The 22845-nt window shown below is 30.3% G+C and overlaps 2 protein-coding genes across 3 annotated transcripts in view; one reads left to right on the top strand and one right to left on the bottom strand.

The window, feature by feature from the left end:
- Positions 1–277: 277 nt before the first annotated feature.
- LOC129221885 (coatomer subunit zeta-1-like) lies at positions 278–22233 on the bottom strand. 2 transcript variants are annotated; one of them, XM_054856255.1, is made up of 8 exons: positions 21962–22233; positions 16205–16291; positions 12925–12993; positions 11294–11375; positions 10380–10471; positions 5666–5799; positions 2968–3058; positions 278–424 (listed from the first exon to the last, which is right to left on the bottom strand). In XM_054856255.1, the coding sequence occupies exons 1-8, from the start codon at positions 21977–21979 to the stop codon at positions 377–379; spliced, it is 621 nt and encodes a 206-aa protein (XP_054712230.1). In that variant the 5' UTR covers positions 21980–22233; the 3' UTR covers positions 278–376. The 2 variants fall into 2 exon arrangements, with proteins under 2 accessions (XP_054712230.1, XP_054712231.1); XM_054856256.1 differs by lacking the exon at positions 16205–16291 and having other exon boundaries at positions 21962–22229.
- Positions 22234–22315: 82 nt separating this feature from the next.
- Positions 22316–22845, top strand: part of LOC129221933 (SWI/SNF complex subunit SMARCC2-like) — a 60453-nt gene continuing 59923 nt past the window's right edge. Inside the window, 1 exon segment of the mRNA XM_054856317.1 lies at positions 22316–22531. Coding sequence (XP_054712292.1) covers positions 22418–22531 — 114 coding nt within the window. The 5' untranslated portion in view covers positions 22316–22417.

The raw sequence follows: 22845 nt of genomic DNA, 5'->3' as shown, positions 1-22845 counted from the left end.
GAAAAAAAAGGAAAAAGTAGGAAAATAAGGAGCGAGCTCTAAAAAATAGGAAAAAGTAGGAAAAATAGGAACTCTTCAGGGTCTGCTTAAGGCTAGTGTATAATGTTATATTATACACAACTCTTAAGTTGATATAACTGCATTGATAAAATAAAACCCTTGCACATTATGTGCAAGGGATTTATTTTATACAAAATAAGGGAATATTTATAATGGCTAGTGTTCTCTAAATGCTGTCCAGGTTAATTTGTATCATCCTGTACATTGGTGTTTAGAATGCAAAAGATAAAAAAAAGTATGACAAAAAGTTTATTTTGTAAGCATATGATATATTTGTATGAAAAATAACAATAAAAGAAAATTAACTATGATAAATCTATTTCAATAAGGACCACTTAATCTGCTCTTTGGCTGATTGTAGAACCTATAAATAAAAATAAAATTAATTAATTTTTTGCATGAATTACAATAAGTAATTTGCTTAATTCATTTGAACAGATGCAATATATTTACATATGTATTTGCACTTTCCCCCCAGAATTTTCACTTTAGCTTTTAATTTTTATAACAAAAATTTTTGCTGCCTTTTCATACACTAACTGCAATGCCCGACATTGCATGGTCTACCATGAAAGTAAAAGTTGTGTCCGGCGACACATGTATAACAATCAGACTAAAAATATAATACAAATTTGAGTTCTGACGTTTTGAATTCAATATACGTGTTTTGCAATCATAAGTTGCAACAGGACCCTAAAATGTTTCTTGAAACGGCTCCTGTCCCCTCAAGCCTGCCCTTCCTCCCGGGCAGTTACGTGTGTGCGTGGGTGTAGGATTTTGCGTGTGCATAGACCTGTGTATGTGCACATACGCGAGTGTTGTGTAAAGGCACGTGTGGGTGTGTGTAGGACATGGACCGTCCAGTAAATCTGATTCTGGGAGCATCAGAGGAGCCGTACCTGCAGAGGCAGTTGAAAAAGGAATAATGTCATGGACGGTCAAATGAAAACAATTAGCAACCGTGATAGCTCAAAAAAAAAAAAAAAAAAAAACTGTACAACTTCCTGCCAACGTGTAGAAAAAAGCAATTTTATCAACACAAAATTAAAATTTTTAACAATTTAAATGTTTTTTAAACCCCTGAAATTCAGTCATAGTAACCAAAAAGTACAAACATCCTGTAGCATGGATTGTTTGGCAACCTCCCTAGGTGAGTTCTTGAGCATTATAAGGACCTCTGTGCAGAATTTGGCAAAGATTCAATGTAAAGTGTGGATTTGTATAAGGAAATCTGCCTTATGTGAATTTCTAAGCATCAAAAGACCTCTGTGCCAAATTTGGGAAAATAGCCAACTTAAATGGAATTTGTATCAAGAACATACACACCCACCTACATATATCCATTTTATACACATAGATTTGAATGTAAGGAACTATATGTATCATAACATAAATTATCAACTTTCCAAAAAAGGTTTGTATTAATTTTTTAAGAGCTAAGTGACTTTTTAGAAAGTTGATACTGTGTATTATTTTTGCATAATGGATCTTTATGTTCAAATATATGGAAATTAAAAGTAAAAAAAAAAAAAAAATCAGGTGCAAATATGTACATAAAAATAACACATCTCTGTTACTAGATTGCAAACTACTGTAAAGATATATACAAGGATGGTAAAAATTCACAATAAAGTTTCAATCTTAACTGCAAAAGTTGTTTAGATCTAAACTTTCAACATTTTTTTTTTTTTTTTAAGTGCTTAAGTAATCTAATTATTATCTTTAACTAATTGATATATGTATAACACTATAAAGTCAGTATATAAAACTAAAAATGCTTAACCATATGATTTTAAAATACTGATTGTGATTTCTTACACAGGAGTGATTGTGTTCTGGTTATATACAAAAACTTTGTTTTTTTTTCATGTGTTAATACTTGGAATTCACTATTACCAGTTATGCTCTTATTTCCCACCTCAGAAATATTTTTCCTTACTGGAAATGTTTGGGGATTATATGTTGGTAGTTATTAATACTCATTGTGTAGACATGCTAAAATGCCATTCTGAAATTTTACTTTTATGACTCCATTTATTTACCATTTTAAAACTTTAGTAGCTCTCAATTTGCTAAATGCAATATCTTTGTATCAGATATAAGAATTGAATTTTTTCTCATTTTTGATGCTTAGTATATATGTTGGAAGGAGAGTATGTGAAACTTTTTTTTATTTTTATTAAAATCAAGAATTAAACATTTTCAAATAAAATTCTGTATTCTTTATGAGCCTCAAAAAGTTAAATGCTGAATTGCTGGCTTAATTTTACTCGGTTTCAATTATATCAATAATTTTTATTAATATATTTGTTGCACAGCTTTAAAATGAAATTCTAAAATTATTTTACTTAAAACATTTTTTTAATGCCATTTTTATACTTTAATAGTCTTTATTTTGAAAATCGTGATCTTTTCGCATCTGCTATGGCAGCAATTCTCAACCAGTAGACCGGCAGACCGGCACTGATCCGCAAAAAATATTAGCCGGCCCTCAGAGATTTTTACATGTCAAAGGTTTAAAAAATGTCCTTTCTCAAAAAAAAAAAAAAAGAAACACCATGATATAGAAAAGAAAGGTTTTATACTACATCTTTTACTTGAATTTTGCGGTAAATTTTTCTATTTTTCTTTTTGATGGGTGTCTGACATCTTGAACTAAAATATTGCAGTTTTATAAAAATGCCATTAACTTAAAAATTAAATGAAAAGGGGAATGATTGCCCACATCATCATAGAAGACTGATATTGATTGGCTGTTAATTTTGTATTTGAAAATTTTCTAAGTATGGTGAAAAGAAAATAATTTTAAACCCAATTTTTCCTCTTCAAAATTGCAAGGGAGTTCATTTTTTGGCTAAAAGGAGTGTTGAAAGCTCTAACTGAGATAAAAGGATCCTTTAACCTCACCTGAGCAACTGTTTGTTCTCCAAGTGGAATGTCATCAGATCGAACAGCTACTCTCTGCACAACAGAAGTGGAATCGGCTTCAAGGACAATGCTACAAGTTTTGATACATTGCAAAATTAATGAAATAGAATAAATACATACTAAGTTTTTAAGTGGTGAGATACAGATAAAAGCAAAGATATAATTCATGTTTGTCAAACATTCACAATAGCTTACAGTAGTGTAGGAAATTAACTAAAGATTGAATGATAATTTAAATCTTTTTTTTTTCTAACCATTTTTTGGTTTATTATGAACTAGTGCATTCGCTTTGGCTTTGCTGGGGGGCTTGGGATGAACTAAGCGCATGGCTTTGCTCATAGTGGAAAATTAAAAGGTCTTTTGGTTCGCCTGTATATTTACAAATAATGTATGGTGAATTTCTCGCCAATTGGCTTGCCCATGTTACGGTTCCACGTTGTGATAACTTGGTAATTTACTCGTCCACCTTATGATAATTTTGGTTGGAAAAATGTTCTTAAAATTTAAGTAAAAAAAGAACAAAATCGAATTTTTGAAAAATCGCTTCGAGGTGCACACCCTTATGATACAAACTAACTTTGTACCTAATTTCATGAAAATCGGCCAAATGGTCTAGGCGCTAGGCGCGTCACAGAGATCCAGACAGAGAAACTTTCAGCTTTATTATTAGTAAAGATTATCAGATTATGTACCTATTAAAGTAAAATAAGAAGTAGCAATGTCAAAAAGCACAAATTGCAGATTATTGCAGATATGTATTTCAGCGTTATAAGGAATGCCTTTTTCAATGCAAAAGAAATGAGCATATGGATAAAAAGACATCCGACAAAAGCATCAATCTGACAATTTCATCCATAGGCTCATTTCTTTTGCATTGAAAAAGGCCTTCCTTGTAACGCCAAAACACCTGTCTGAAATAATCTGCAATTGGTGTTTTTGGACGTTGTTATTTCTTACTTTACTTTTCAGCACAAAGGTATTTTTTTATCTTATGTACCTATTATTTGGTCAAATCTCAAACTATAGTAGGTATAAACTTAAATGTTTGGTGCATAAACTATAAAATACATTGCATATGCTTATTCTGTAATTTTAAGGACTCGGGTAACAGCTACAATAAAGCTTAACTGTGACTATATGACTGTGACCATGTGACTGATGTGCCAACTTAAAACAAATGGCTCAACATCTACTTACCTGAAAGATGGGTAAATATAGAAACATATTTAATGCAGAACCTGATGTAGGTATCACACTTTCAGTATTAAATGAAACTTGAAATTTCTTTGTTATATTAAATAGGCACAAAGGGATTTTCTGTCAATGTCATAAATATATGTGATGCTAAGAAGAAAATAAGCCATATCCAAAGGACTAGCAAGGAAGAAAAATAAACTGCACATTTAAAGGATATAATAATATGCCTGAAATGTTCATCAGGCCAAAAATCTTTATTTTTACAAAAATTTTCAACCACTAAAGCAGTCAATTAATGCTATTTAAAAACTGTCAAACATAAAGAATGGTTGGCTGACATGTTCATGGACTTCCTTCAAATTGTTCCATGCACAAAGATAGCTACCTCAGCTATTGTTTGAGGCAATGTTTTGAATAAAGATCTTCTTTGGGGGAGTCAGTAATTTGCTGCAGTGCAGCCAAAATAACAGGGCATGAGAACATGTGATCCGAACTGAGTTCTCTCCCTAAGTAAATTCTGTTTGCAGTATAGGTCTTGCTTCCGTCAGTCCCTATCTCCATTCCCTTAAAGTGTCTAGTCCTCAGTAAATATAAAGAATATTCATTTGTTATGAAAAGCAAAACAAAACTTTAAAACCAATTTCTGCAGATTCATTCACTTATTTGGGTCCCAACAGCATTCTACTAAGCTTTTTAATCAGTCTTTGCTGTTTGGGGAAAATGTTATTCTGCTTACCCGTATTTTCAAACATGTAGCCATTTTGTCCTGCACATAACAGTTCATATATTTCATTAAAAAGTAATTATTTTAAAAGGGAATAAGCAACAAAATTTTGTTCAATACCATTTTAAATTACTATTTTTAATGAAATATATAAAGTGTCGCATGCGTGACAAAATAAGTTTTCCATGGGTGGCGTTTAACAATATCTAGTTATTTGAGTACATATTTTTTTTTTATAATGCAGAAGGCACTTGTTTATATCTTGTAGTAGAAATATTCAAAATCAAGTAGTAATCCCAAGAGATTATTGGAAGCAAGGTGTAGAGCCTGTTAAATTTTTGTTGATCTCCTTTATTAAATTCATTTCCTATTCATTTTCAGTGGGACAAACTATCATTTTAGTTTTACAAATGTTAATGTAAATATACTTAATGATCATGCTTTAGTTTCTTCTCACAACTTACTATGCAAAATGGTAAGAAATTTTAACAGCTATTAAATGTTGTCCTTTGTTGTTACTTGTGACTGCGCAGGGAATTCACAAGACATTTTCAGGTTTTAAAAAAGATTCACATGAAAAAGGCTGAGAGAACCACTGTTAAACTTGATATATTAGGTAGGGAAAGGATTATTTTCAAAATATTTCAAACAAAATGAATGCTCTTCAAATAAAGCAACACTTTATTTCATTCAGAACGTAATTTCAAATGCACTTTTTTGATTTTAAAAGTATATTAAAGAAAAGTGATAACTTACCCTCCATCACATATTTCATCAATTGCTAATAAAATTACATCAAGGTTTTCCAAAAGTGTACGTTTTTCAACATTTTTTCGTAGAATTTGATTAACAGCATCATATAAACAGTTCAAAACACTGACTAGGATTAACTAAAAGGAGGGAAAAATCAATGATATATAAAAAAAAAATTTAAAAAAAAAAAAAAAAAGAATTTAGCAACATAGTTATATCAGAGATAAATGAATATACAATTTGCTCATGACAAACATTTGGTTTTCTATCTAAGCTCAAACCATCTGATTCTGAATTTTCATTAAGTATATTTGTTCTTGAATACTTTAACTAAAGCAACATCTTTCCTTCTGATGCCCCTGTTCAGTGGTCAAAGAATTGCTTGAGCCAAAGAAACAAAATGAAATAATTTGTCCATTTAGGGTCAATTCTGAATTTTATCAGTAGATGGCTCATTTCAAAAGTACAGGGGTCTTGCCTCCTCACATTTCAGATTAAAAAAAATAATGATTGATTGAAAAATGATTTTTTATAGGGAGGATTGATTTTTCACCAAAAGTAAAAACTAAAAATTCCAAATTAACTTTTTCATAACAATGGAACTTTAAAATGGAAGGAGAAAGTCTGCGGTGGCGATCCGTCCTGATTTTTGACGCCATATTCTACCATTTCAGAAGTTATTAAATCAGTAATACAGTAAACTTCCGATTATGTGCATAAGTTGGTTGGCACAAGTGCCGCGGATAATAAATGCTAAAATGAGAGACTAATAAAGTAAAAATTGCTCTTTCTCAAAAACTTGGCTGTATTAATGCCATGGAGGTAGGAGTAAAGGAGGGAACGTGCCGTATCTACTCCCATTGTCCTGTTTGAAGTAACTGTGAGAGAGCCGCGGCCGTGTTGGGTGATGAGAAAGGGGGAAAAGATTCATATTACTTGGGCGAAAATTTCTCGTGTTTTACTTTTCTCCCTCTAATTGATAATGAAAGTATTTTTTGCCTGCCTAAGAAATAAAAAATAATGCCCAACACATTCATATTTTAAGATTTAAATTTACAAAGAATAAACTAGTTGCATAATTAGCGTCTTTATTTAATTAAAATTAATTTAGTGATAAATGAATGGTCAATTGGTTTTAAAATACTATTTTTATTAATAACACAATGACTCTACCTTAGATAAGAATACTACAGAATTATCAAAACTTTGCAACCTATGTCCAGATTATAAAATTTGAATACGGCACAATTGAAAAAAGGAGCTAGATATCAACAATGAAAAATAAAGGAATAACATAAATGAAAAACTAATTTTGATAAAGTTGCCAGAATGAGGATAAAACTAAAATAAAACTAACAAAATTAAGATAGTTTTTTTAAAAGGAATCCCATGTAAATAAATGTTAAATAGCATAAAATTCTAAACAACTTCTTGAAAACCTACCCATCCGGTTCTTTGATTTTTGATGATTCATTCTTTCTTTCTTTATTTTTTAGAGATGCATGGAATACTTGGTTGGTATTTGGTATACTGCATATCGGAAGACAAACCAAATATTTGGTTTGGCAGAGTACTTCAATATTCGGCAACCAAATAGTAAAAAAATTTAGAACTTCAAAAATTCCCAAAGAAACATATTTTTTTATGCAATGAATGAAAGTATCAGTATAATTGTACCATGTCACAATATTAATTAAAATTTTTACTTATTAATATTATCACATCTAAATTAATTTTTATGTTTGAAAAAAGGCTCAGACCTTAAATTTAAATTTTGTTGCTTTTCAATGTTTATTAAACCTTCTACACTTTACATTAGCTTTACTATTGTAAACAAATATGACACAATAACCAGAAAAATCCGTAATGTTAGTTAGCAATAAATGTAAAACATTAATTTATCACTAGTTTACATCAACTGCTAATTTTTTTACTTAAAATCATGGATGTAGTAACCTCCAAGTATAAAATATCCAACTTTTTTTTTTTTTTTTTTAAGTAAAGCACTTGGATTTTAAATTTTGTAGTATTTTAATTTATAATTTTTACACAGATGAAAGAATGCCATAAAGTCGAAATCTGTTTGAAATTCGACAATTTCTGTATCTTAAATATTGCAGACAGTTTCCTCATACATGCAAGATGGTGGCCGGTTACGGTTATCGCTTCCAGAAATTCCCCCTGTGCTCCATCCTGCTATTCCTACATCCATGATTAATGCATAATACTACGTTTTTCTACAAATAGTGAAAATATATACAGTGCAGTAAAAATGTTTTCCATTTTCACACAACAGAACTTAACATCAATAAAGAACAGGCAGATGTACAATGAAGAAAGCACAAAACATAAATAAATAAGGAAATAAATGTATAAGACAAAAACATCGAAGTTCAAATTTGCAATTTTTCGACAAAAAACAGCCATTGGTGTTTGATTTTTGCTGTGAAAACACAGGTTGTTGATTGACTCGCCGATAATCGAGAGTTTACTGTATCAAAAGCCATTAATATAGCCCAATTAAAAAAAAAAAAACAGCTTCAGGGGCCACGCTCCCTATCCCCTACATTTCTCTTGATCCTTCACTTTTCGATGCACCTATGCAAAAAACCTTTGATAACAAAATATAAGAAAAGACTTAGAGATGGACTTTTTGAGTCGATGTGCTACAAGTTGAATTTGGCACTTTCAATATTTTCATTCTAGTGTAATAGCAAATTACCCATTTACTAAAATAGAGTGTCTCATGTTTTTGTTTCTTTCTTGTATTTTTTATTTCTAGCAAAATATGCAAACGGTGAGACCATGAAATTGTAAAAGCAATGTAGTTACGTTCAACCAACATAATTTGAGTGTTCAAAAAAAACAATATTTCACAACATCAAAAATTTTATATTAATAGTTAAATTTTATTAACATTTTCAGTAACATCATTAATAATATAAAATAAGTTAACTTATGTATTTCAGTTTGATAAACAATAATATTCCTTTCACTTACAAGTAACCCTACTCAAGTGCCACATGCTGATTTGAATGAAACACATCAATAGAACACTTTGAAATATTGAACACACATTTTTTACAGTCAGAAATGAACACTGCTTACAGGGTGAAATTCACCCCTAAATATTGGATAATTGGGATGTTAGTCAATAGAATATATTCTCTTATTTTAAGTTTTAATTACAAAAATTCATGTAATGATTGAAAATCTGAAAAAACTAAACAAATTAAAGTGGACGTCTTTCAGGGTTTTTCTGAAAACTTTCATAGGGGTAAACCATCCTTCAAGTTTTTTCTTTTTTTTTATTTTTTTAAAGTGAACTTTGAAAAAATATATAAAACAGGGTTGGCAAGGTTTTGGACACTACGTTAAAAACCACGGTTAAAGTCCTGGTTTTTTACCATCCTGTCCAAAACTGTATATTTAGAAAAATTGTATTATGTGAGAAAACATTAAAAACAGAATAAAATATGTCAAAGTAATGTTTTATATTGAACGTTTATTCAATGAGAACATTCAACTTATTTATGCAGCTGATTTTAATCTAGTTACATAGAAGTTGAATTCTTGATTTAAATTTCAATCTGTATCCATGAGATAATTTGATTTTTTATTTTATTTTTGATAATAGTCACTAAATTTTCCTATTTTTATGCGTGTGTGAAAATGAAAGCAGGACTGCCAAGGTTTTTATCATCCTGTTCAAAACTCGTGTCCGAAACTATTTTTTGAGAAACTATATTTTGTGAGAAAACATCAAAAACAGAACAAAACGTATCAAAATTATTTTTCTGATTATTTAATATATTTATTCAATGTGAACATTCAAGTATAAATATATATGTAATTTATTTATGCAGCTGATTTTAATCTAGTTACCTAAAAATTAAATTCTTCATTAAAAATTTCAATTTGTATGCAGGAGTTTTTTTTTTCATCAACCAACTTTTCAACATTTATGCATGTGTGCAAAAGAATGTGTTTAGAATATAGTGTAATAATTGACTTAAATGCAATAAATTACAATTTTTTGCAGTTACAGAATGTATCATATTAAAAATATGAACTAAAAAAAATATAGCACAAGTTTTATAATATAAGTGTTTAATCATCAATTTCTTGTTCTTTAATCTATGATTTAAACAATAATTTTCGTTAAAACATCATGTAAAACTTATTTACAAAAACCATTTTAAAAATTAAGCTTTTTTTTTGCACCTAAATATTGCACATTTAATGACATTCCTTTGAGTATAAATGGAACTGAAATTAGTTGCCTTGGAAATGTTGTGAATTTCCTATCATAACTCTACCAGCTGTTACATAAAGGAGTTTTTATGTAATAGTTTGGCAATTTCTTTAAGTAAAATTTTTTAAATGAAATTTTTGGGGAAAAATATTATCAAACACTCATTAATTAAACCTCATTAATATCTATATTTATGCATTTCAAATATTGCAGTAAATACAAATTAATTAGATTACACCCCTTTAGCTTTAGCATAGTTTTTGGCAGTTTAAGACAGTTTCGAACAGTTTTGGACGGTAAAAAACACCTGCCCTGTCCTAAACAAGTTTTGGATAGTCCAAAACCCAACTTTGATATAAAATATACATAAATCATAATAACATAAACAATAATATTCCTAAACATCACAGATAATGTGTTTAAAAACAGACCATACAAACAAAATAGATAAAACTTTTATACTTCGTTTTCATGGCAACTTCCCATCACATAGAAAAACAAGTCCACATTGCTTCTGTACACAACGGTTAATCCATCAAGCATAATAACTTCCGCTACGTTTCAGGAAAAAATATTTTTATAAATAAGACAAGATATAAATAATAATATTACAGTTTTTTTTGTCATAGCGTTGACTTTTAATGTTATTAAAAAAAGCTTCATAAGAACTTACAAATTAGTAGAGTACTACATTGATTATTAAAAAGTGCTCAGCCTAATTAGGAAATACAATTTACAATTGTAAAAACATTTATAAAATAGATAAATGACCAACATCAGTAGGAAGTGTGCCAAATGACACCTGTAAAATACTCCTATAATAATTTCATTTCAATGTTTGAATTATATTTTTTCCCACATCCCATAATTGTTGATCATACAAGAAAAAAATGATGGAAGTAAACACCATAAACATGCTGGCAGTGGCAAATCTGTAATTTTTCTGAGCCGTGGCAAAAACTAGAAACTACCGCTCTTACCCACCTTTCTTCAAGTTTTTATATAAAGGGAAAAACTTCACCTTTCATTAAATTACATAAATTAAAGAAAATAATGTTTTTATGTTATTGTGTGCCAAAAGCATTTGCTGTGGAATCCAGTACAACCACTACAATGATTAACACAAAATGAGAACATCATACATCGTTGAAGAAAGCAGCAAACAATATTATTTCAAAAAAAAAAAAAAAAAAAAAACTGCTGAAAGTATTTTTTTCCCAACAAAACACTGGAAATAATTAAGAATGAAGTGAGTATTACTGCAAATATTACACTATAAACATAAACAACATATCGAATAATCACTAAGCAACAATAAACAGTTAAATTAAAAAAAATATCTAAATTTTCACTAAAACGTTTTGATTAATACTTACCATTAGCTCTGTGAGTCTTTTTGTATAAGTTTTTCTCAAATACTTTCTGTTCTTTTGCTGTTGGGAAAGTTTTCCCATAGTACTAAAAAAGAAATTAAATATTATTTCTTAAAATATACTAAGTACTACTTCATAACATTGTTTTATTCATAAAATAATTTTTTCTCCTATCAGAAACTATTCAAAATATTTTCAAAAGAAATGTTACTTTCAAATGACAGTTGCATGAATGAGAAATGGTTGATGAATCTCTCTCTCTCAGTTGAATACCCATCTTTAAAATTTCTGATCAAAATGCAGGAATAAATAAATAAATTAACTGAGATTAAATGAAATATTGCTTGCTCATTATTTGTTATCTTATCTATTTTAGCCCCCTATCCTGTAAAAGCAAAAGAAAGAAGGCTTAATACATCCTAAAAAAATCGCTAAAAACAAAAAAATTGAAAAATAGGGTTTTGAGATGGAGAAAATGTGTGTCAATGGCTATATTTGTCAGTCCCACCCCCCACCTCACAATATTTTTTGAGTCAATAGTCGGATTAGAACAACTTTTATTTTTGTTTAAAAGACCTTAGAAAGGACACCTCAATTCCCATATTTAATTTTTCATTAAATTTGAACCGTTCAAAAAAACTTAACAGCACCTAGAGGGAAATTTTAGGTCAATATTCAACCCAAACAAATTTTGTTGGAAAAAGCTCTTGATAAAGAACTTGTATAGAAAATACTGTTTTTTGCATTTAGCTATTTTGAGCATATTTAATGAAATCAAAAGTTTTTAACATTAAGGATGGCTAAAAGGTTTGATTAATCGGTATTTTGAGTTACAGGAAGTTCTGGCAGCCTTCTCAACGCGAAGTTTGACACCCAATGAAAACTCTTGAGATTAAGGAATTTTCAAGTTATAAGGCCAATATACAATTTAATATTAATTGATCATTCAAAGTGGTCAGGAAAATTTGAAAGTAGTCTGGCATTAAAACTTGCAAGTCAGGCCCTGCATCAGCCTAAGAGGAATAGACGTGGTCAGCAATTGGTGAGAAAACAATACCCAACTCGATTAGAAACACACCACGAGGAACAAAATGAGTGAGCTATGCAGAAACAATCAATGACTATGGCATCTTAAAAGGCACCTAGAAGCAACGGTTTAACAGGGCTACTTGAAGATCAAAGTGGCTCATGCAGGGAGCAAAGAGGGCAACTGCCCTCTCACTTCCAAAAGTAAAGAGGCCTTCCACTTTTCAAAGTTCAAAATTTACAATAAATTGAAAAATGATTGATACATGTGTTAAAGGAAAGGAGAATAGACTTAAAAAGTATGTTTTATACTTTTCTTGTGTCATTATTTATAAAAAATTAAAGTGGAACATTAAAATGAAAGCAGAGTATTGTGGTCATTTATCGCTTTTTGAGGCTGTAACAAGTTTTATTAGAGAAGGACATATAATCAATAATGATGTTAAAGCACCATGTCAATGGAGCTTTTGATATGATACAATTATTCTGTTGGCTACATGATACTAAAACTTGAAACATAACATGAAAAGAGAAAATTTAATTTTCAAATAAAATGAAGCATATGATAACACACTATGTAAACAATAACGCAATACAAATAAAATTACTTTAGCAAGTATCCTGTTCCCATCATTGTCTAAAATTGCAATTGCCTCTACAGAATATAAGGTGGGTTCCTAGAAAAAATATAAAAACTTTAAATTAATAAATTACTTAATTGAATAATTCATTAAAAACATCATTGAGCAAAGATTTAAGGAAACAAACAGTTATTTCTTCTGAAAACATTGGCTCCTACTAAAGATGCACCCGGGGTCAGATTTAGATTTAAGGGGGCCCTAAGCTATCTCATGAGGATCCTTTTTTGTTTGAAAAACTTCTATGTTGGCCGCTACATTTTAAAGTAAAGCTCAAATTTATTACCCCCCCCCTTGAGTGCCTTTTCTTCTGATACATAGAACAATATTTTTTCCATTATTGTTATTATATATATACATATATGTATTTTTGATGCTGCCCGCTCTCTTGTGTTGAATTGATCTTGGAGGAAGAGGGTATCAGGAAAGTGATTTACTCACCCCTCTTTAAATGAGGGTCTTCAATTTTTCGGGGTTTGTGAAATGAAAAAATAACTTCCAAAATACTGATTTTGAGACAAAATAACTAGCAAGATATGAAACATGCGAGTTGAAACAATTTGCAATATGTTACAGAAACATAATTGATGATTTTCACCTTTTTGATGCAAGATGTAGCAAGGAACTGAATTTGGCACATTTTGTATTGCAGCTAAAATTCTAGGTATTACTGAGATGTAAAAAAAAGTAATGAAAGCTATAACTATTAGCGTGAAGAATTCGAAGCTAGACAACCTCAACATACTCCATGGCTTTGGACATGCAGAAAAAATTCAAAATGTTTTCGAGGCCAGGGTCCAAAGGACTATCTTTTTCAAGTCATAAGTATTCCTCAGGAAAAAAAAAAAAAAAGACCACGCAAGAAAGAGACAAAGATAGGCCAAAGATGATTCCACAACTACTTTGGTAATGTGAAAAAACAAAAAGTAAGCAGTATGTGCAGGGGCGTAGCTAAGGGGGGGGTTTTGGGGACAAAACCCCCCCCGAAAAGTTAGTCTCAAAAAAAAGAGAAAAAGAAGAGAGAAGTGAAAGAAAAAAAAGAAGAAAAGGAAAAAATTCCAAGCGATTATACATACATATATATATATATATATATATATATATATATATATATATATATATATATATATATATATATATATATATATATATATATATATATATATATAAAAGAAGTAACCCCCCCCGAAAGTCGGGTCTAGCTACGCCACTGAGTATGTGTGACTTTTTTATATATTTTTTCATAAACTCGTTTTTTATGACAACTTGGTTATAAAGAGCAAATATCACTGTCAATTCACGCTGGTTATAAGCGAGTTTGACTTCCATAAGATTGACTTATAGAATTTGAAAAAAATTTTAAATGTTAAAAAAAGCATAAAAAATGAGAAAAATAAATCATCAATCATAACTTTAAAAAGTTAGGTTTATTTATAAAATATCTTGTTCACAACTGTATCAGAGAATAAGTAACTGATCAAAAGCATCATAAGTTCATTAAAGTTGTGTACATTTTTCTTACAAATTCTCTAGTGGAATTTAAAACAATGTTATTTTGTATTCACATCATTATCTATACATATAATAAAATAAGATGTTTGTGTGTGTGTGTGTGTGTGTGTGTGTGTGTGGCGCGCTTCCCGGGAAAACGGTAAGGCCTAGAAAGGTGAAATTTGGTATACAGGTGCAGTTCTTGGCGAAGATGTGCACCTCGGGCTTCGATTTTTGATATTTTAATTAGAAAAAGAGTTATTTAATGTTTTATGTGTATTTTTGCACTTTTTAGAACTTTTTACTTCACAGACCCCGAACCAATCGCACCACACAAATATTTTTTGTACTATAGTGTAGAAAATTTAATTTTAAATATGATGAATGAAAAATTTTTGAAGATAGAGCAATTTTTGTATTTTTTATGAATTTTTGAAAAAACCTTTATTTTGCATTTTTTTCTGGGTTTAATTTTTTTCTAAACGCATCCTGTGAAAAATATAATAACCGCTTTTCTACAATTTTACTATGTAGTAGCCAGAACATTTCGCCCTCTACAGAAACAAAAAGTTTTCAAAAATGTTCAAAGGTTTTTTTTTTTACAATTTTTTAAAGGCAGAACGAAGATTCGCTTCACCGAAGATCTGCTGTCCGCTGACCGCTGCGAATATGACGTAACGCAACCACGTGATCTAACTGAAGTGTGTAACTTGCTTTTTTCTTTTCTTCCTTTCGAAGGATTCATTCGCTTTTTTTTCATTCCAGGTATTTCATTTGTTTCTCCACCCCCCTCCCCCGGATGTTTTGCTAAACATTCGATTTCGGTTAATCAGATGGACCACATCGGATCGTTTTGGTCCCAGTCACTTTTTTTTTTGAATTTCAATAAAAACAATGATTTTTTATACTTTGGCAAACCACAAAGACATCAATTTTTTGTGCATTTTAATAAATAAGTAAGCGCGCTTTTTTTTGCATGATTTTCTTTTTGTTAGGGAATAAGATTGGAGGTTAGATCAAAATAAATAGAGATAGATGAGAAAATTTAGAGATGGATCGAATAGGTAGATAGATATACATTGAGTGTACAAAAAATGTTTTTTTTTTTTTTTTAATTTTGTTCTCGAATTAATACTTTTTTTTCTTTGAAAAAAGATTGTTAATTACTATCAGAGGTAAATTTCCATGGATCTAGAGAAAGATAAATCTACAGGTCGATGTACAGTGAGAGATAGACAAGACCCCGTTATTTAAAGAACAACGGGGGTTGGGGGGGGGGGCACTGCTGCGATTTGAAAACATTGTTAATTACTGTCAGAGGTAGATACGCATAGATCGTATAGATAGATAGATAGATAGACAAATGCAGAGGTCGATATAGTAGATGGAGAGTAAGAAAGAGACATGCCCGTTATTTAAGGAACTTCAACGGGGTGTCAATGCCCCCCCCCCACACACATACCATGACTTTGAAAAAACAATGTTTTCAAGTAAAAGTGAAAGTGTTTTTTGTTATTTTTCGACAAAATTTGCATGAAGTGCAAGCAGTTAGTGTCTCCCCTCCCCCTCCTTTAAAAATATTCCAAACGACAGAACTGGAGATAGATCTAGAAAATATTTTATTTAAATTAATAATGATATAGATATAGATCGATTGATACCGCCACGAAACTAATTTAAGCAGCCGCCGAAGGTGGCAACATTGGCGTAAAAAGGCAGATGATAATATTGATATATAGAGAAAAACATTGATTAATACCGTCGCTAAATTGTCTATGCAGCCGCCGAAGGCGGCAACCCTGGCGTAAAAAGGCGGACCAGCTGGTCGCCGAAGGCGGCTAGTAATCTAATAAAGAAAATTAGAAATACTGTCATTTTTTAGAAACATTATGTAGAAAATTAAAATCGATAAGTAAATTGCTGATCTAATGAAAAGTCTATGTATTTTCTCAGTGGGATCAAGTATCCCTTGATCGTAGGAATACATGATCTCTTAATAAAAATATTGAAAACAATTATTTTACCAAACTATCTGTTTAATTTCAAATAAAAAAATGCTGTCAGATATAGGAAAAAATTACCATTGTTCACACATTCTTTTTTTTTGATAATTTGCAGTAGAGAAAAAAAAATTAAAAACTTAAGTGGGGATCTAGTCCCCAGCCTCTCCTACTGCAAGACCATTCCACCGTAACATGCAATATTTTTACACAACTTTTCAAAGTTCTTTTTCATTAGCTAGCTCAGCATCAAAAAATCAAACATCAGTTAATACTATCTTGTTTATATACTTGTGTAAAATAATTACATGTAATTATTCTCATTTTTAAATCATTGATTATTAATTTTATAAAACTTGCAACAATTGTGATTAATGTCAAATCTTGCAATCAATGTGTGACAATTTTGGATTTCAGTTGTCACACATTACAAGTTTTATGAAACTAATAATTAATGAGCTGCATTGCTCGGCTTTATCTACCTTGAAAATGACGTTATGTAAAGTGATGCATGTTTAAAAATCAGGCTGGAACAAAAAAAGAAAAAAATCATTAAAAATCTGTGGCAGATTGCAGAAAAGTAACCAAAAATAAACATTTTAAATTCCCCGATTACAGGAAAGCCTTTAAAACAAAACCCTGAGTTTTTTTGTTCATATTCGAGAAAAAAATGGCAACAGATTTTTCTTCTCAATGATTTTCTTCACGCTACAAATTTTAATGAAAGCATTGTTGTGGAAAGTTGAGATGAAGCACTGAATAATAATTTGAATGGAGGAAAGCAGAGTTGGGTTTTGGACTGTTCAAAATTGGTTTAGGACAGGACAAATGGTTTTATCGTCAAAAGTGTCTTAAACTGCCCAAAATTATGCTGACGCTAAGAGAGTGTAAACTAATCAATTCGTATTTACTGCAATATTCTTAATGTAGAAACATAAATGTATAATTAAGCTTTAATGAGTATTTGATAATATTTTTCTCTGAAATATTCATTAAAAAATATTTTACTTAAAAAAATTGCCAATAACTTTATTACATGAAACCTTGTTCATGTAACAATTGGTAGAGTTATGAAAGGAAATTCACAACACTACCAAAAAAGAAAACTTATTTCAGTTCCATTCATAACCCAAAGGAATGTTATTAAATGTGCAATATTTAGGTGCAGGAAAAAAAAGTTGAATTTTTAAAATGATTTTTGCATACAAGTTTTGCATGATATTTTAATGAAAATCCTTTTTTTTAATTATAGATTAGGGTCAATCCATTTGAAATCACCTAAAAAGAATAAAATTTGTTGCTCGACATTTTTGATTTTTTCCTAATCTTTTTTACCAGTTATTTCCACTAATAAGTGAGTTCAAAAGTGTTGAAAGAAAATTTTTTAGGCTCAATTTTTTTTTAATGCGAAATTTTAAGTTTGCTTAGTAGCCGTTTTTGGACCAAAAACAAGTTTTATGTAAATGCATCTAACTCGGTTAATTTTACATCTATCAAGACAAAATAAAATCCTACATCATCAGAATGATGCCTTAGATATGATTTACTTGCAAAATATTATTGAAACGGTGAGAAAGGTGAAGAAACAAATTCATAATTACAAACTGAAAATTAGTAAAAGGAGGAGAGTCTCAGCTCTATTTTTTTTCTTGTGTAGATAAAATATAGGACTACTTGTAGAAATCTTAAGCTTGAGAACTTTGTCCTTTTTTTTTGTACAATTTTACAAAAAAGGCAAAAATCGCATTTTGGCAAAGTTTAAAGTAAAATATCTCAAAAGGGACTGAGTGAAAAATTATGAAATCGATACAGGTAACACCTTTTCATGACATGAAAATATAATAGCAATTTGATGACTGAGACACAACTGCATTAAAGTTGGCCCAATATTGTATTTTTGCAAAGTTTAGAGTGAAATATTTCAAAAGGGACTGAGTGAAAAATAATGAAATTAATACAAGTAGCATCATTTGTTTTTTGGGGTTGTGAGTTACTGTTAATTTGAGTTTTGTGTATTTCAATTTAAAATTGGTCTCAGTAGATGTTAGTTCCTTTCTGAGTATACAAATGGCAGTGTTGTGTATAAAGTTTTACATCCAGTATATTTATCAACTTTTTATTTCAAAACGTATTTTAATATTTTTACTGCAAACAGCAAGAGCGGATCTAGAAATGTTTCAAGGGGGGGGGGGGGGGGGGGTCGGTAAAATTTTTAACTTGTGCTTTGAGGGAAAAAGGGACTGCCACAGAATTTTCACCAGAAGCAACTGAAATATTGAAATTTAGCCAAGGAGGTTTCTGAACCTATTTCTTTAATTTTCCGCTGAAAGAGGTATTCCAAAATTGTGTTTTAGAACTTCAATTTTGTTTTATTTCCGTTGAAATACTTCAAAAACCTTTCCCCCTAACATCATGAAAGAAAATCTTAAATTGCCTTTTTGTAATTTCAATGTCGAAAAGTTTCCGAGAGGGAGATTGGAACTCCACTCCTTTATTTATCGTCTTCAAAAAAGACCTAATTTTGCGTTTTAGGAATTTAATTTGGAAAAATTGCCTGTGCAAGGTCCCTCAAGGGAGGGGCGATCGCCCCCATTGCCCCTCCCTTGTATCCATCCTTGGCAAAATGTCACTCAATCAATATAAGTTAAGTTATAATCGAGATAATTTCTTAATGACTAAGAATGTTTTCGTGATAGAAAGCACAAAATTAAAAGAAAAACTGAGCACTGAAATTTCAACATTTTCAGTACTTTGAGAAAATTATAAATTAAACATATTGACTGATTGAATAAACACATACTATATTTTTGTAGCACACTCAGAGCCAGTGATATTAAGTTAAAGTATGCATTATTACCCTTAATGATGCTAAAGGTTATGTATGTATAAATGCAATATTTGGCCAACTTTAACGCATTATAGCTCTAGTACCAGTTGACTCTCAGTTATCAAATTGCTATCATATTTTCATGTCATGAAAAGGTGTTACATGTATCGATTTCATAATTTTTCACTCAGTTCCTTTTGAGATATTTTACTTTAAACTTTGTCAAAATGCAAATTTTACCATTTTTGAAAAATTGTAAATAAATTTAAAAAAAAGTTATTGGGCTTAAAATTTCTACAACAAGTAGTCCTATATTATATCTACACAAGAAAAGAAAAAAAAAATAGAGCTGAGACTCTCCTTCTTTTACTAATTTTGCAACACTAGAACTCATATTTCATATATTTCATGCTAATTTTCAGTTTGTAGTTGTGTAGTTTTTTTTTTACCTTTCTCACCATTTAAATAATATTTTGCAAGCAAATCATATCTAGGATATCATTCTGATGATGTAGGATTTTATTTTGTCTTGATAGCTGTAAAATTAACTGAGTTAGATGCATTTACCTAAAACTTGTTTCTGGGCCAAAAACTGCTACTAGGCAAACTTAAAAATGGCACGTGAAAAAAAGTATGAGCCTAAAAAATTTTCTTTCAACACTTTTGAACTCACTTAGTAGTGGAAAATAACAGGTAAAAAAATTAAGAAAACCAAAAATGACAAGCAACACGGCCTGGATGATTTCTAATGGATTGACCCATTAAGAACAATAAAGTGATGATTAAATACATGCACCTATGTGTTAAAACTTGTGCAATTTCTTTTTTAAATTAATATTTTTAATACAATACATTCTGTTACTACAATGAACAAAACTGCTACGTAATATTTTTAGAAGCAAATTTTCCTAAAGTAGTTAGGTGGTAATTTAGTTTTAGATCATAAAGTGGCACCTTAGTCAACAGAAGATTATTTTCAAAACTGTAACAGATTTAAAAAAAAAAAAAAAAAAGATTTTTTCCTTTAGTTCAAAAATTGGCATTTATTGCATTTAAGATAATTATTGCACTATATTTTGAACACTTTCATTTGCACACATGCACAGTCAAAAAATTTGGTTACTATTATGCCAAAAAAAAAAAAAAATCGAAATTTTTAATGAAGAATTCAATTTCTATGTAACTAGATTAGAATCAGTTGTATTAATAAGTTACACACATATTTATACTGGAGTGTTCACACTGAATAAATATTCAATGCAAAACATAACTTTGACACATTTTGTTCTGTTTTTAATATTTTCTCACAAAATACAGATTCTCTAAAAAGTAGTTTTGGACACTTTCGGACAGGACGGTAAAAACCATGGTATTTTTCGTATTGTCCAAATCCTTGCCAACTCTGGAGGAAAGTCTTCGAAAAATAAAGATTTTATGTCAAAATCTAAGTGTCTTAATTAATAGTTTTTAATTGATATCTCCACTAATTATTATCAGAGGATTATGTTAATTAGCCAAACATGAAGAGAGGAAGATTACGAATTCATCAATACCTGGTTCGATGATCAGTTCACTGCTGTTCGGGAGAAGTAACTTGGACATACATACGTAGATTCATAGCTACACACGCTCAGTTTTTAATTATATAAGATTACAAAAAAAAAAAAATGAGAAGAATTATAACTGTGTATATAGTTGCTTTATAATAGTCTGCAAAATAAGAGAATGTAAACCAATGTTTGATTTTTTTGATGCTGAGTTAATGAAAAAGAACTTTGAAAAGAAAAGACACTATATAAAAATATCACACATTACGGTGGAATCGTCCTGTGCTGTTAATAGGCCCGATTTATTTAATTTATAACAATTACAACTTTTTTGTCAAATACAGAAGCATGTTCTCAATTAGTATGACGGGGATATTTCGATAATTGGGAATCTGGCGTGCTCATCTCATTTTTGGCATAAAAAATTTTGTTTTGGTAACCCTGCTGTTTTATAGTAACCCTATGTGAATAGATGTTTCCGATCTCTTTGTTTTGATTTGCAAAGAAAAATACTTCTCGCGCAGGCGCTGGAGTCAAAAATTGACGCCAATGAAGAAAGATCGCCGGATTCCCAATTATCGAAATATTCCCAGTATGACAAACGCATAATTGATAATTCAATATAAATCTCATTTCCTAATTTTAATAATGACAACGTTGGCAGTTCTGGGAGCACAGAATATACACGATTTCAAACGAAATTAACGATTTCAAGATTACATACTAGGAAGACTATTGAAAAAACAAAAGAGGTACTTTTCCAACATTAAGTGACATTGTTAAATATAATTCGTTACCTAAATAAATTCAATTATTTTCTCGGGTAAGCACTGAAACTCTCCTGTCCTATCCATCGCAACAGTTTTCAATAACGCTTTGATTTAGGTACAATGGTCATTTACACATCAAATAATAACATGATTAACATCCTGCTTAGAAGAAAGCATTCCTTAGGGACAAATGCACATTTTTAAGTTAAAAATTTTACAATAAATAAATTATCCCACGGCTGACCACTAATGCAAGATGTTAATAGTAAACAAAGGTTTGATTCAATACTTTCAAAAGTTTGAAAACACTACATTTCTACACTCTTAGACACAAGCACATATTAATGTATACAAATGAAATTTATATGGTACCATTAATCCAGACTCCATCTCGAAATATTCTTTTCAACACTTCAGCTTTTACCGACAACTTGTAAACAAATGAAATGCAAGTTGCGTGTCGTGTCACCAGTCAACCAGACATGAGCTTGACAGCTTTTTCTATCTCCCAGAATGGAAAATGCGTTTGAAGAAGCAAAACTTAGTACAGAAAAGGATATTTCACTTTTTTTTGGCCTCAAGTAAATATGTTTAAGGATATCTTAAAGTTTCTTTTGATATTTGAAATTCTGAAGATACCTCCACTGAAAAAGTCAATAGAGCAGCGATTGAAGTGAAGTGAAGTACATGCTGTTATTTGGGGAAAGCGGTTTTCGTAGCAAATGGTATGCTTTCGCTATAAAGGCGAAAATTGCTTACCGATGTACGTCTATGTAAAGTATTGCTGTGTATCATTTAAATGTCCAGAGTTGTAGCTAATTTTTCACAATGACGTGCTATCGGAAAAAGGATGGTGGGCCGAATGTCAAATTCTATGAATCTCCTGATACCATAGCTCAGTTTGACAATGTTCGACAATGGCTTCAAAAAAACTGCAAAAAGGTAAAAACAGCTTTATTAATTTTTCAAACATGAAACTTATTTTTCAAAACGGAAGATGATTATTATTGGCATGATTGATCATTCCGACATGTTAGCCTCGAAGAAATCTATAGTCATTAAAGATCAATGTTTTTATTGTTAAGATAAAATTACGTAGACATTCACTCTTGTTGCTCAATGTCGTGCTATGCCGATGATGGAGTCACTTGATTGAAAGGGTATTATTATTAAACCATGTGTTTGGAATTGTTATACAGTGATATTATTTCACATGTTATTGTACATAAGGATTGTGTTGTCTTTTTTTTATATAT

This window comes from Uloborus diversus, chromosome 5 (genome assembly GCF_026930045.1).
Source record: "Uloborus diversus isolate 005 chromosome 5, Udiv.v.3.1, whole genome shotgun sequence".
NCBI classification, from domain to species: domain Eukaryota; kingdom Metazoa; phylum Arthropoda; class Arachnida; order Araneae; family Uloboridae; genus Uloborus; species Uloborus diversus.
This window is presented reverse-complemented; position numbering and strand designations above follow the sequence as displayed.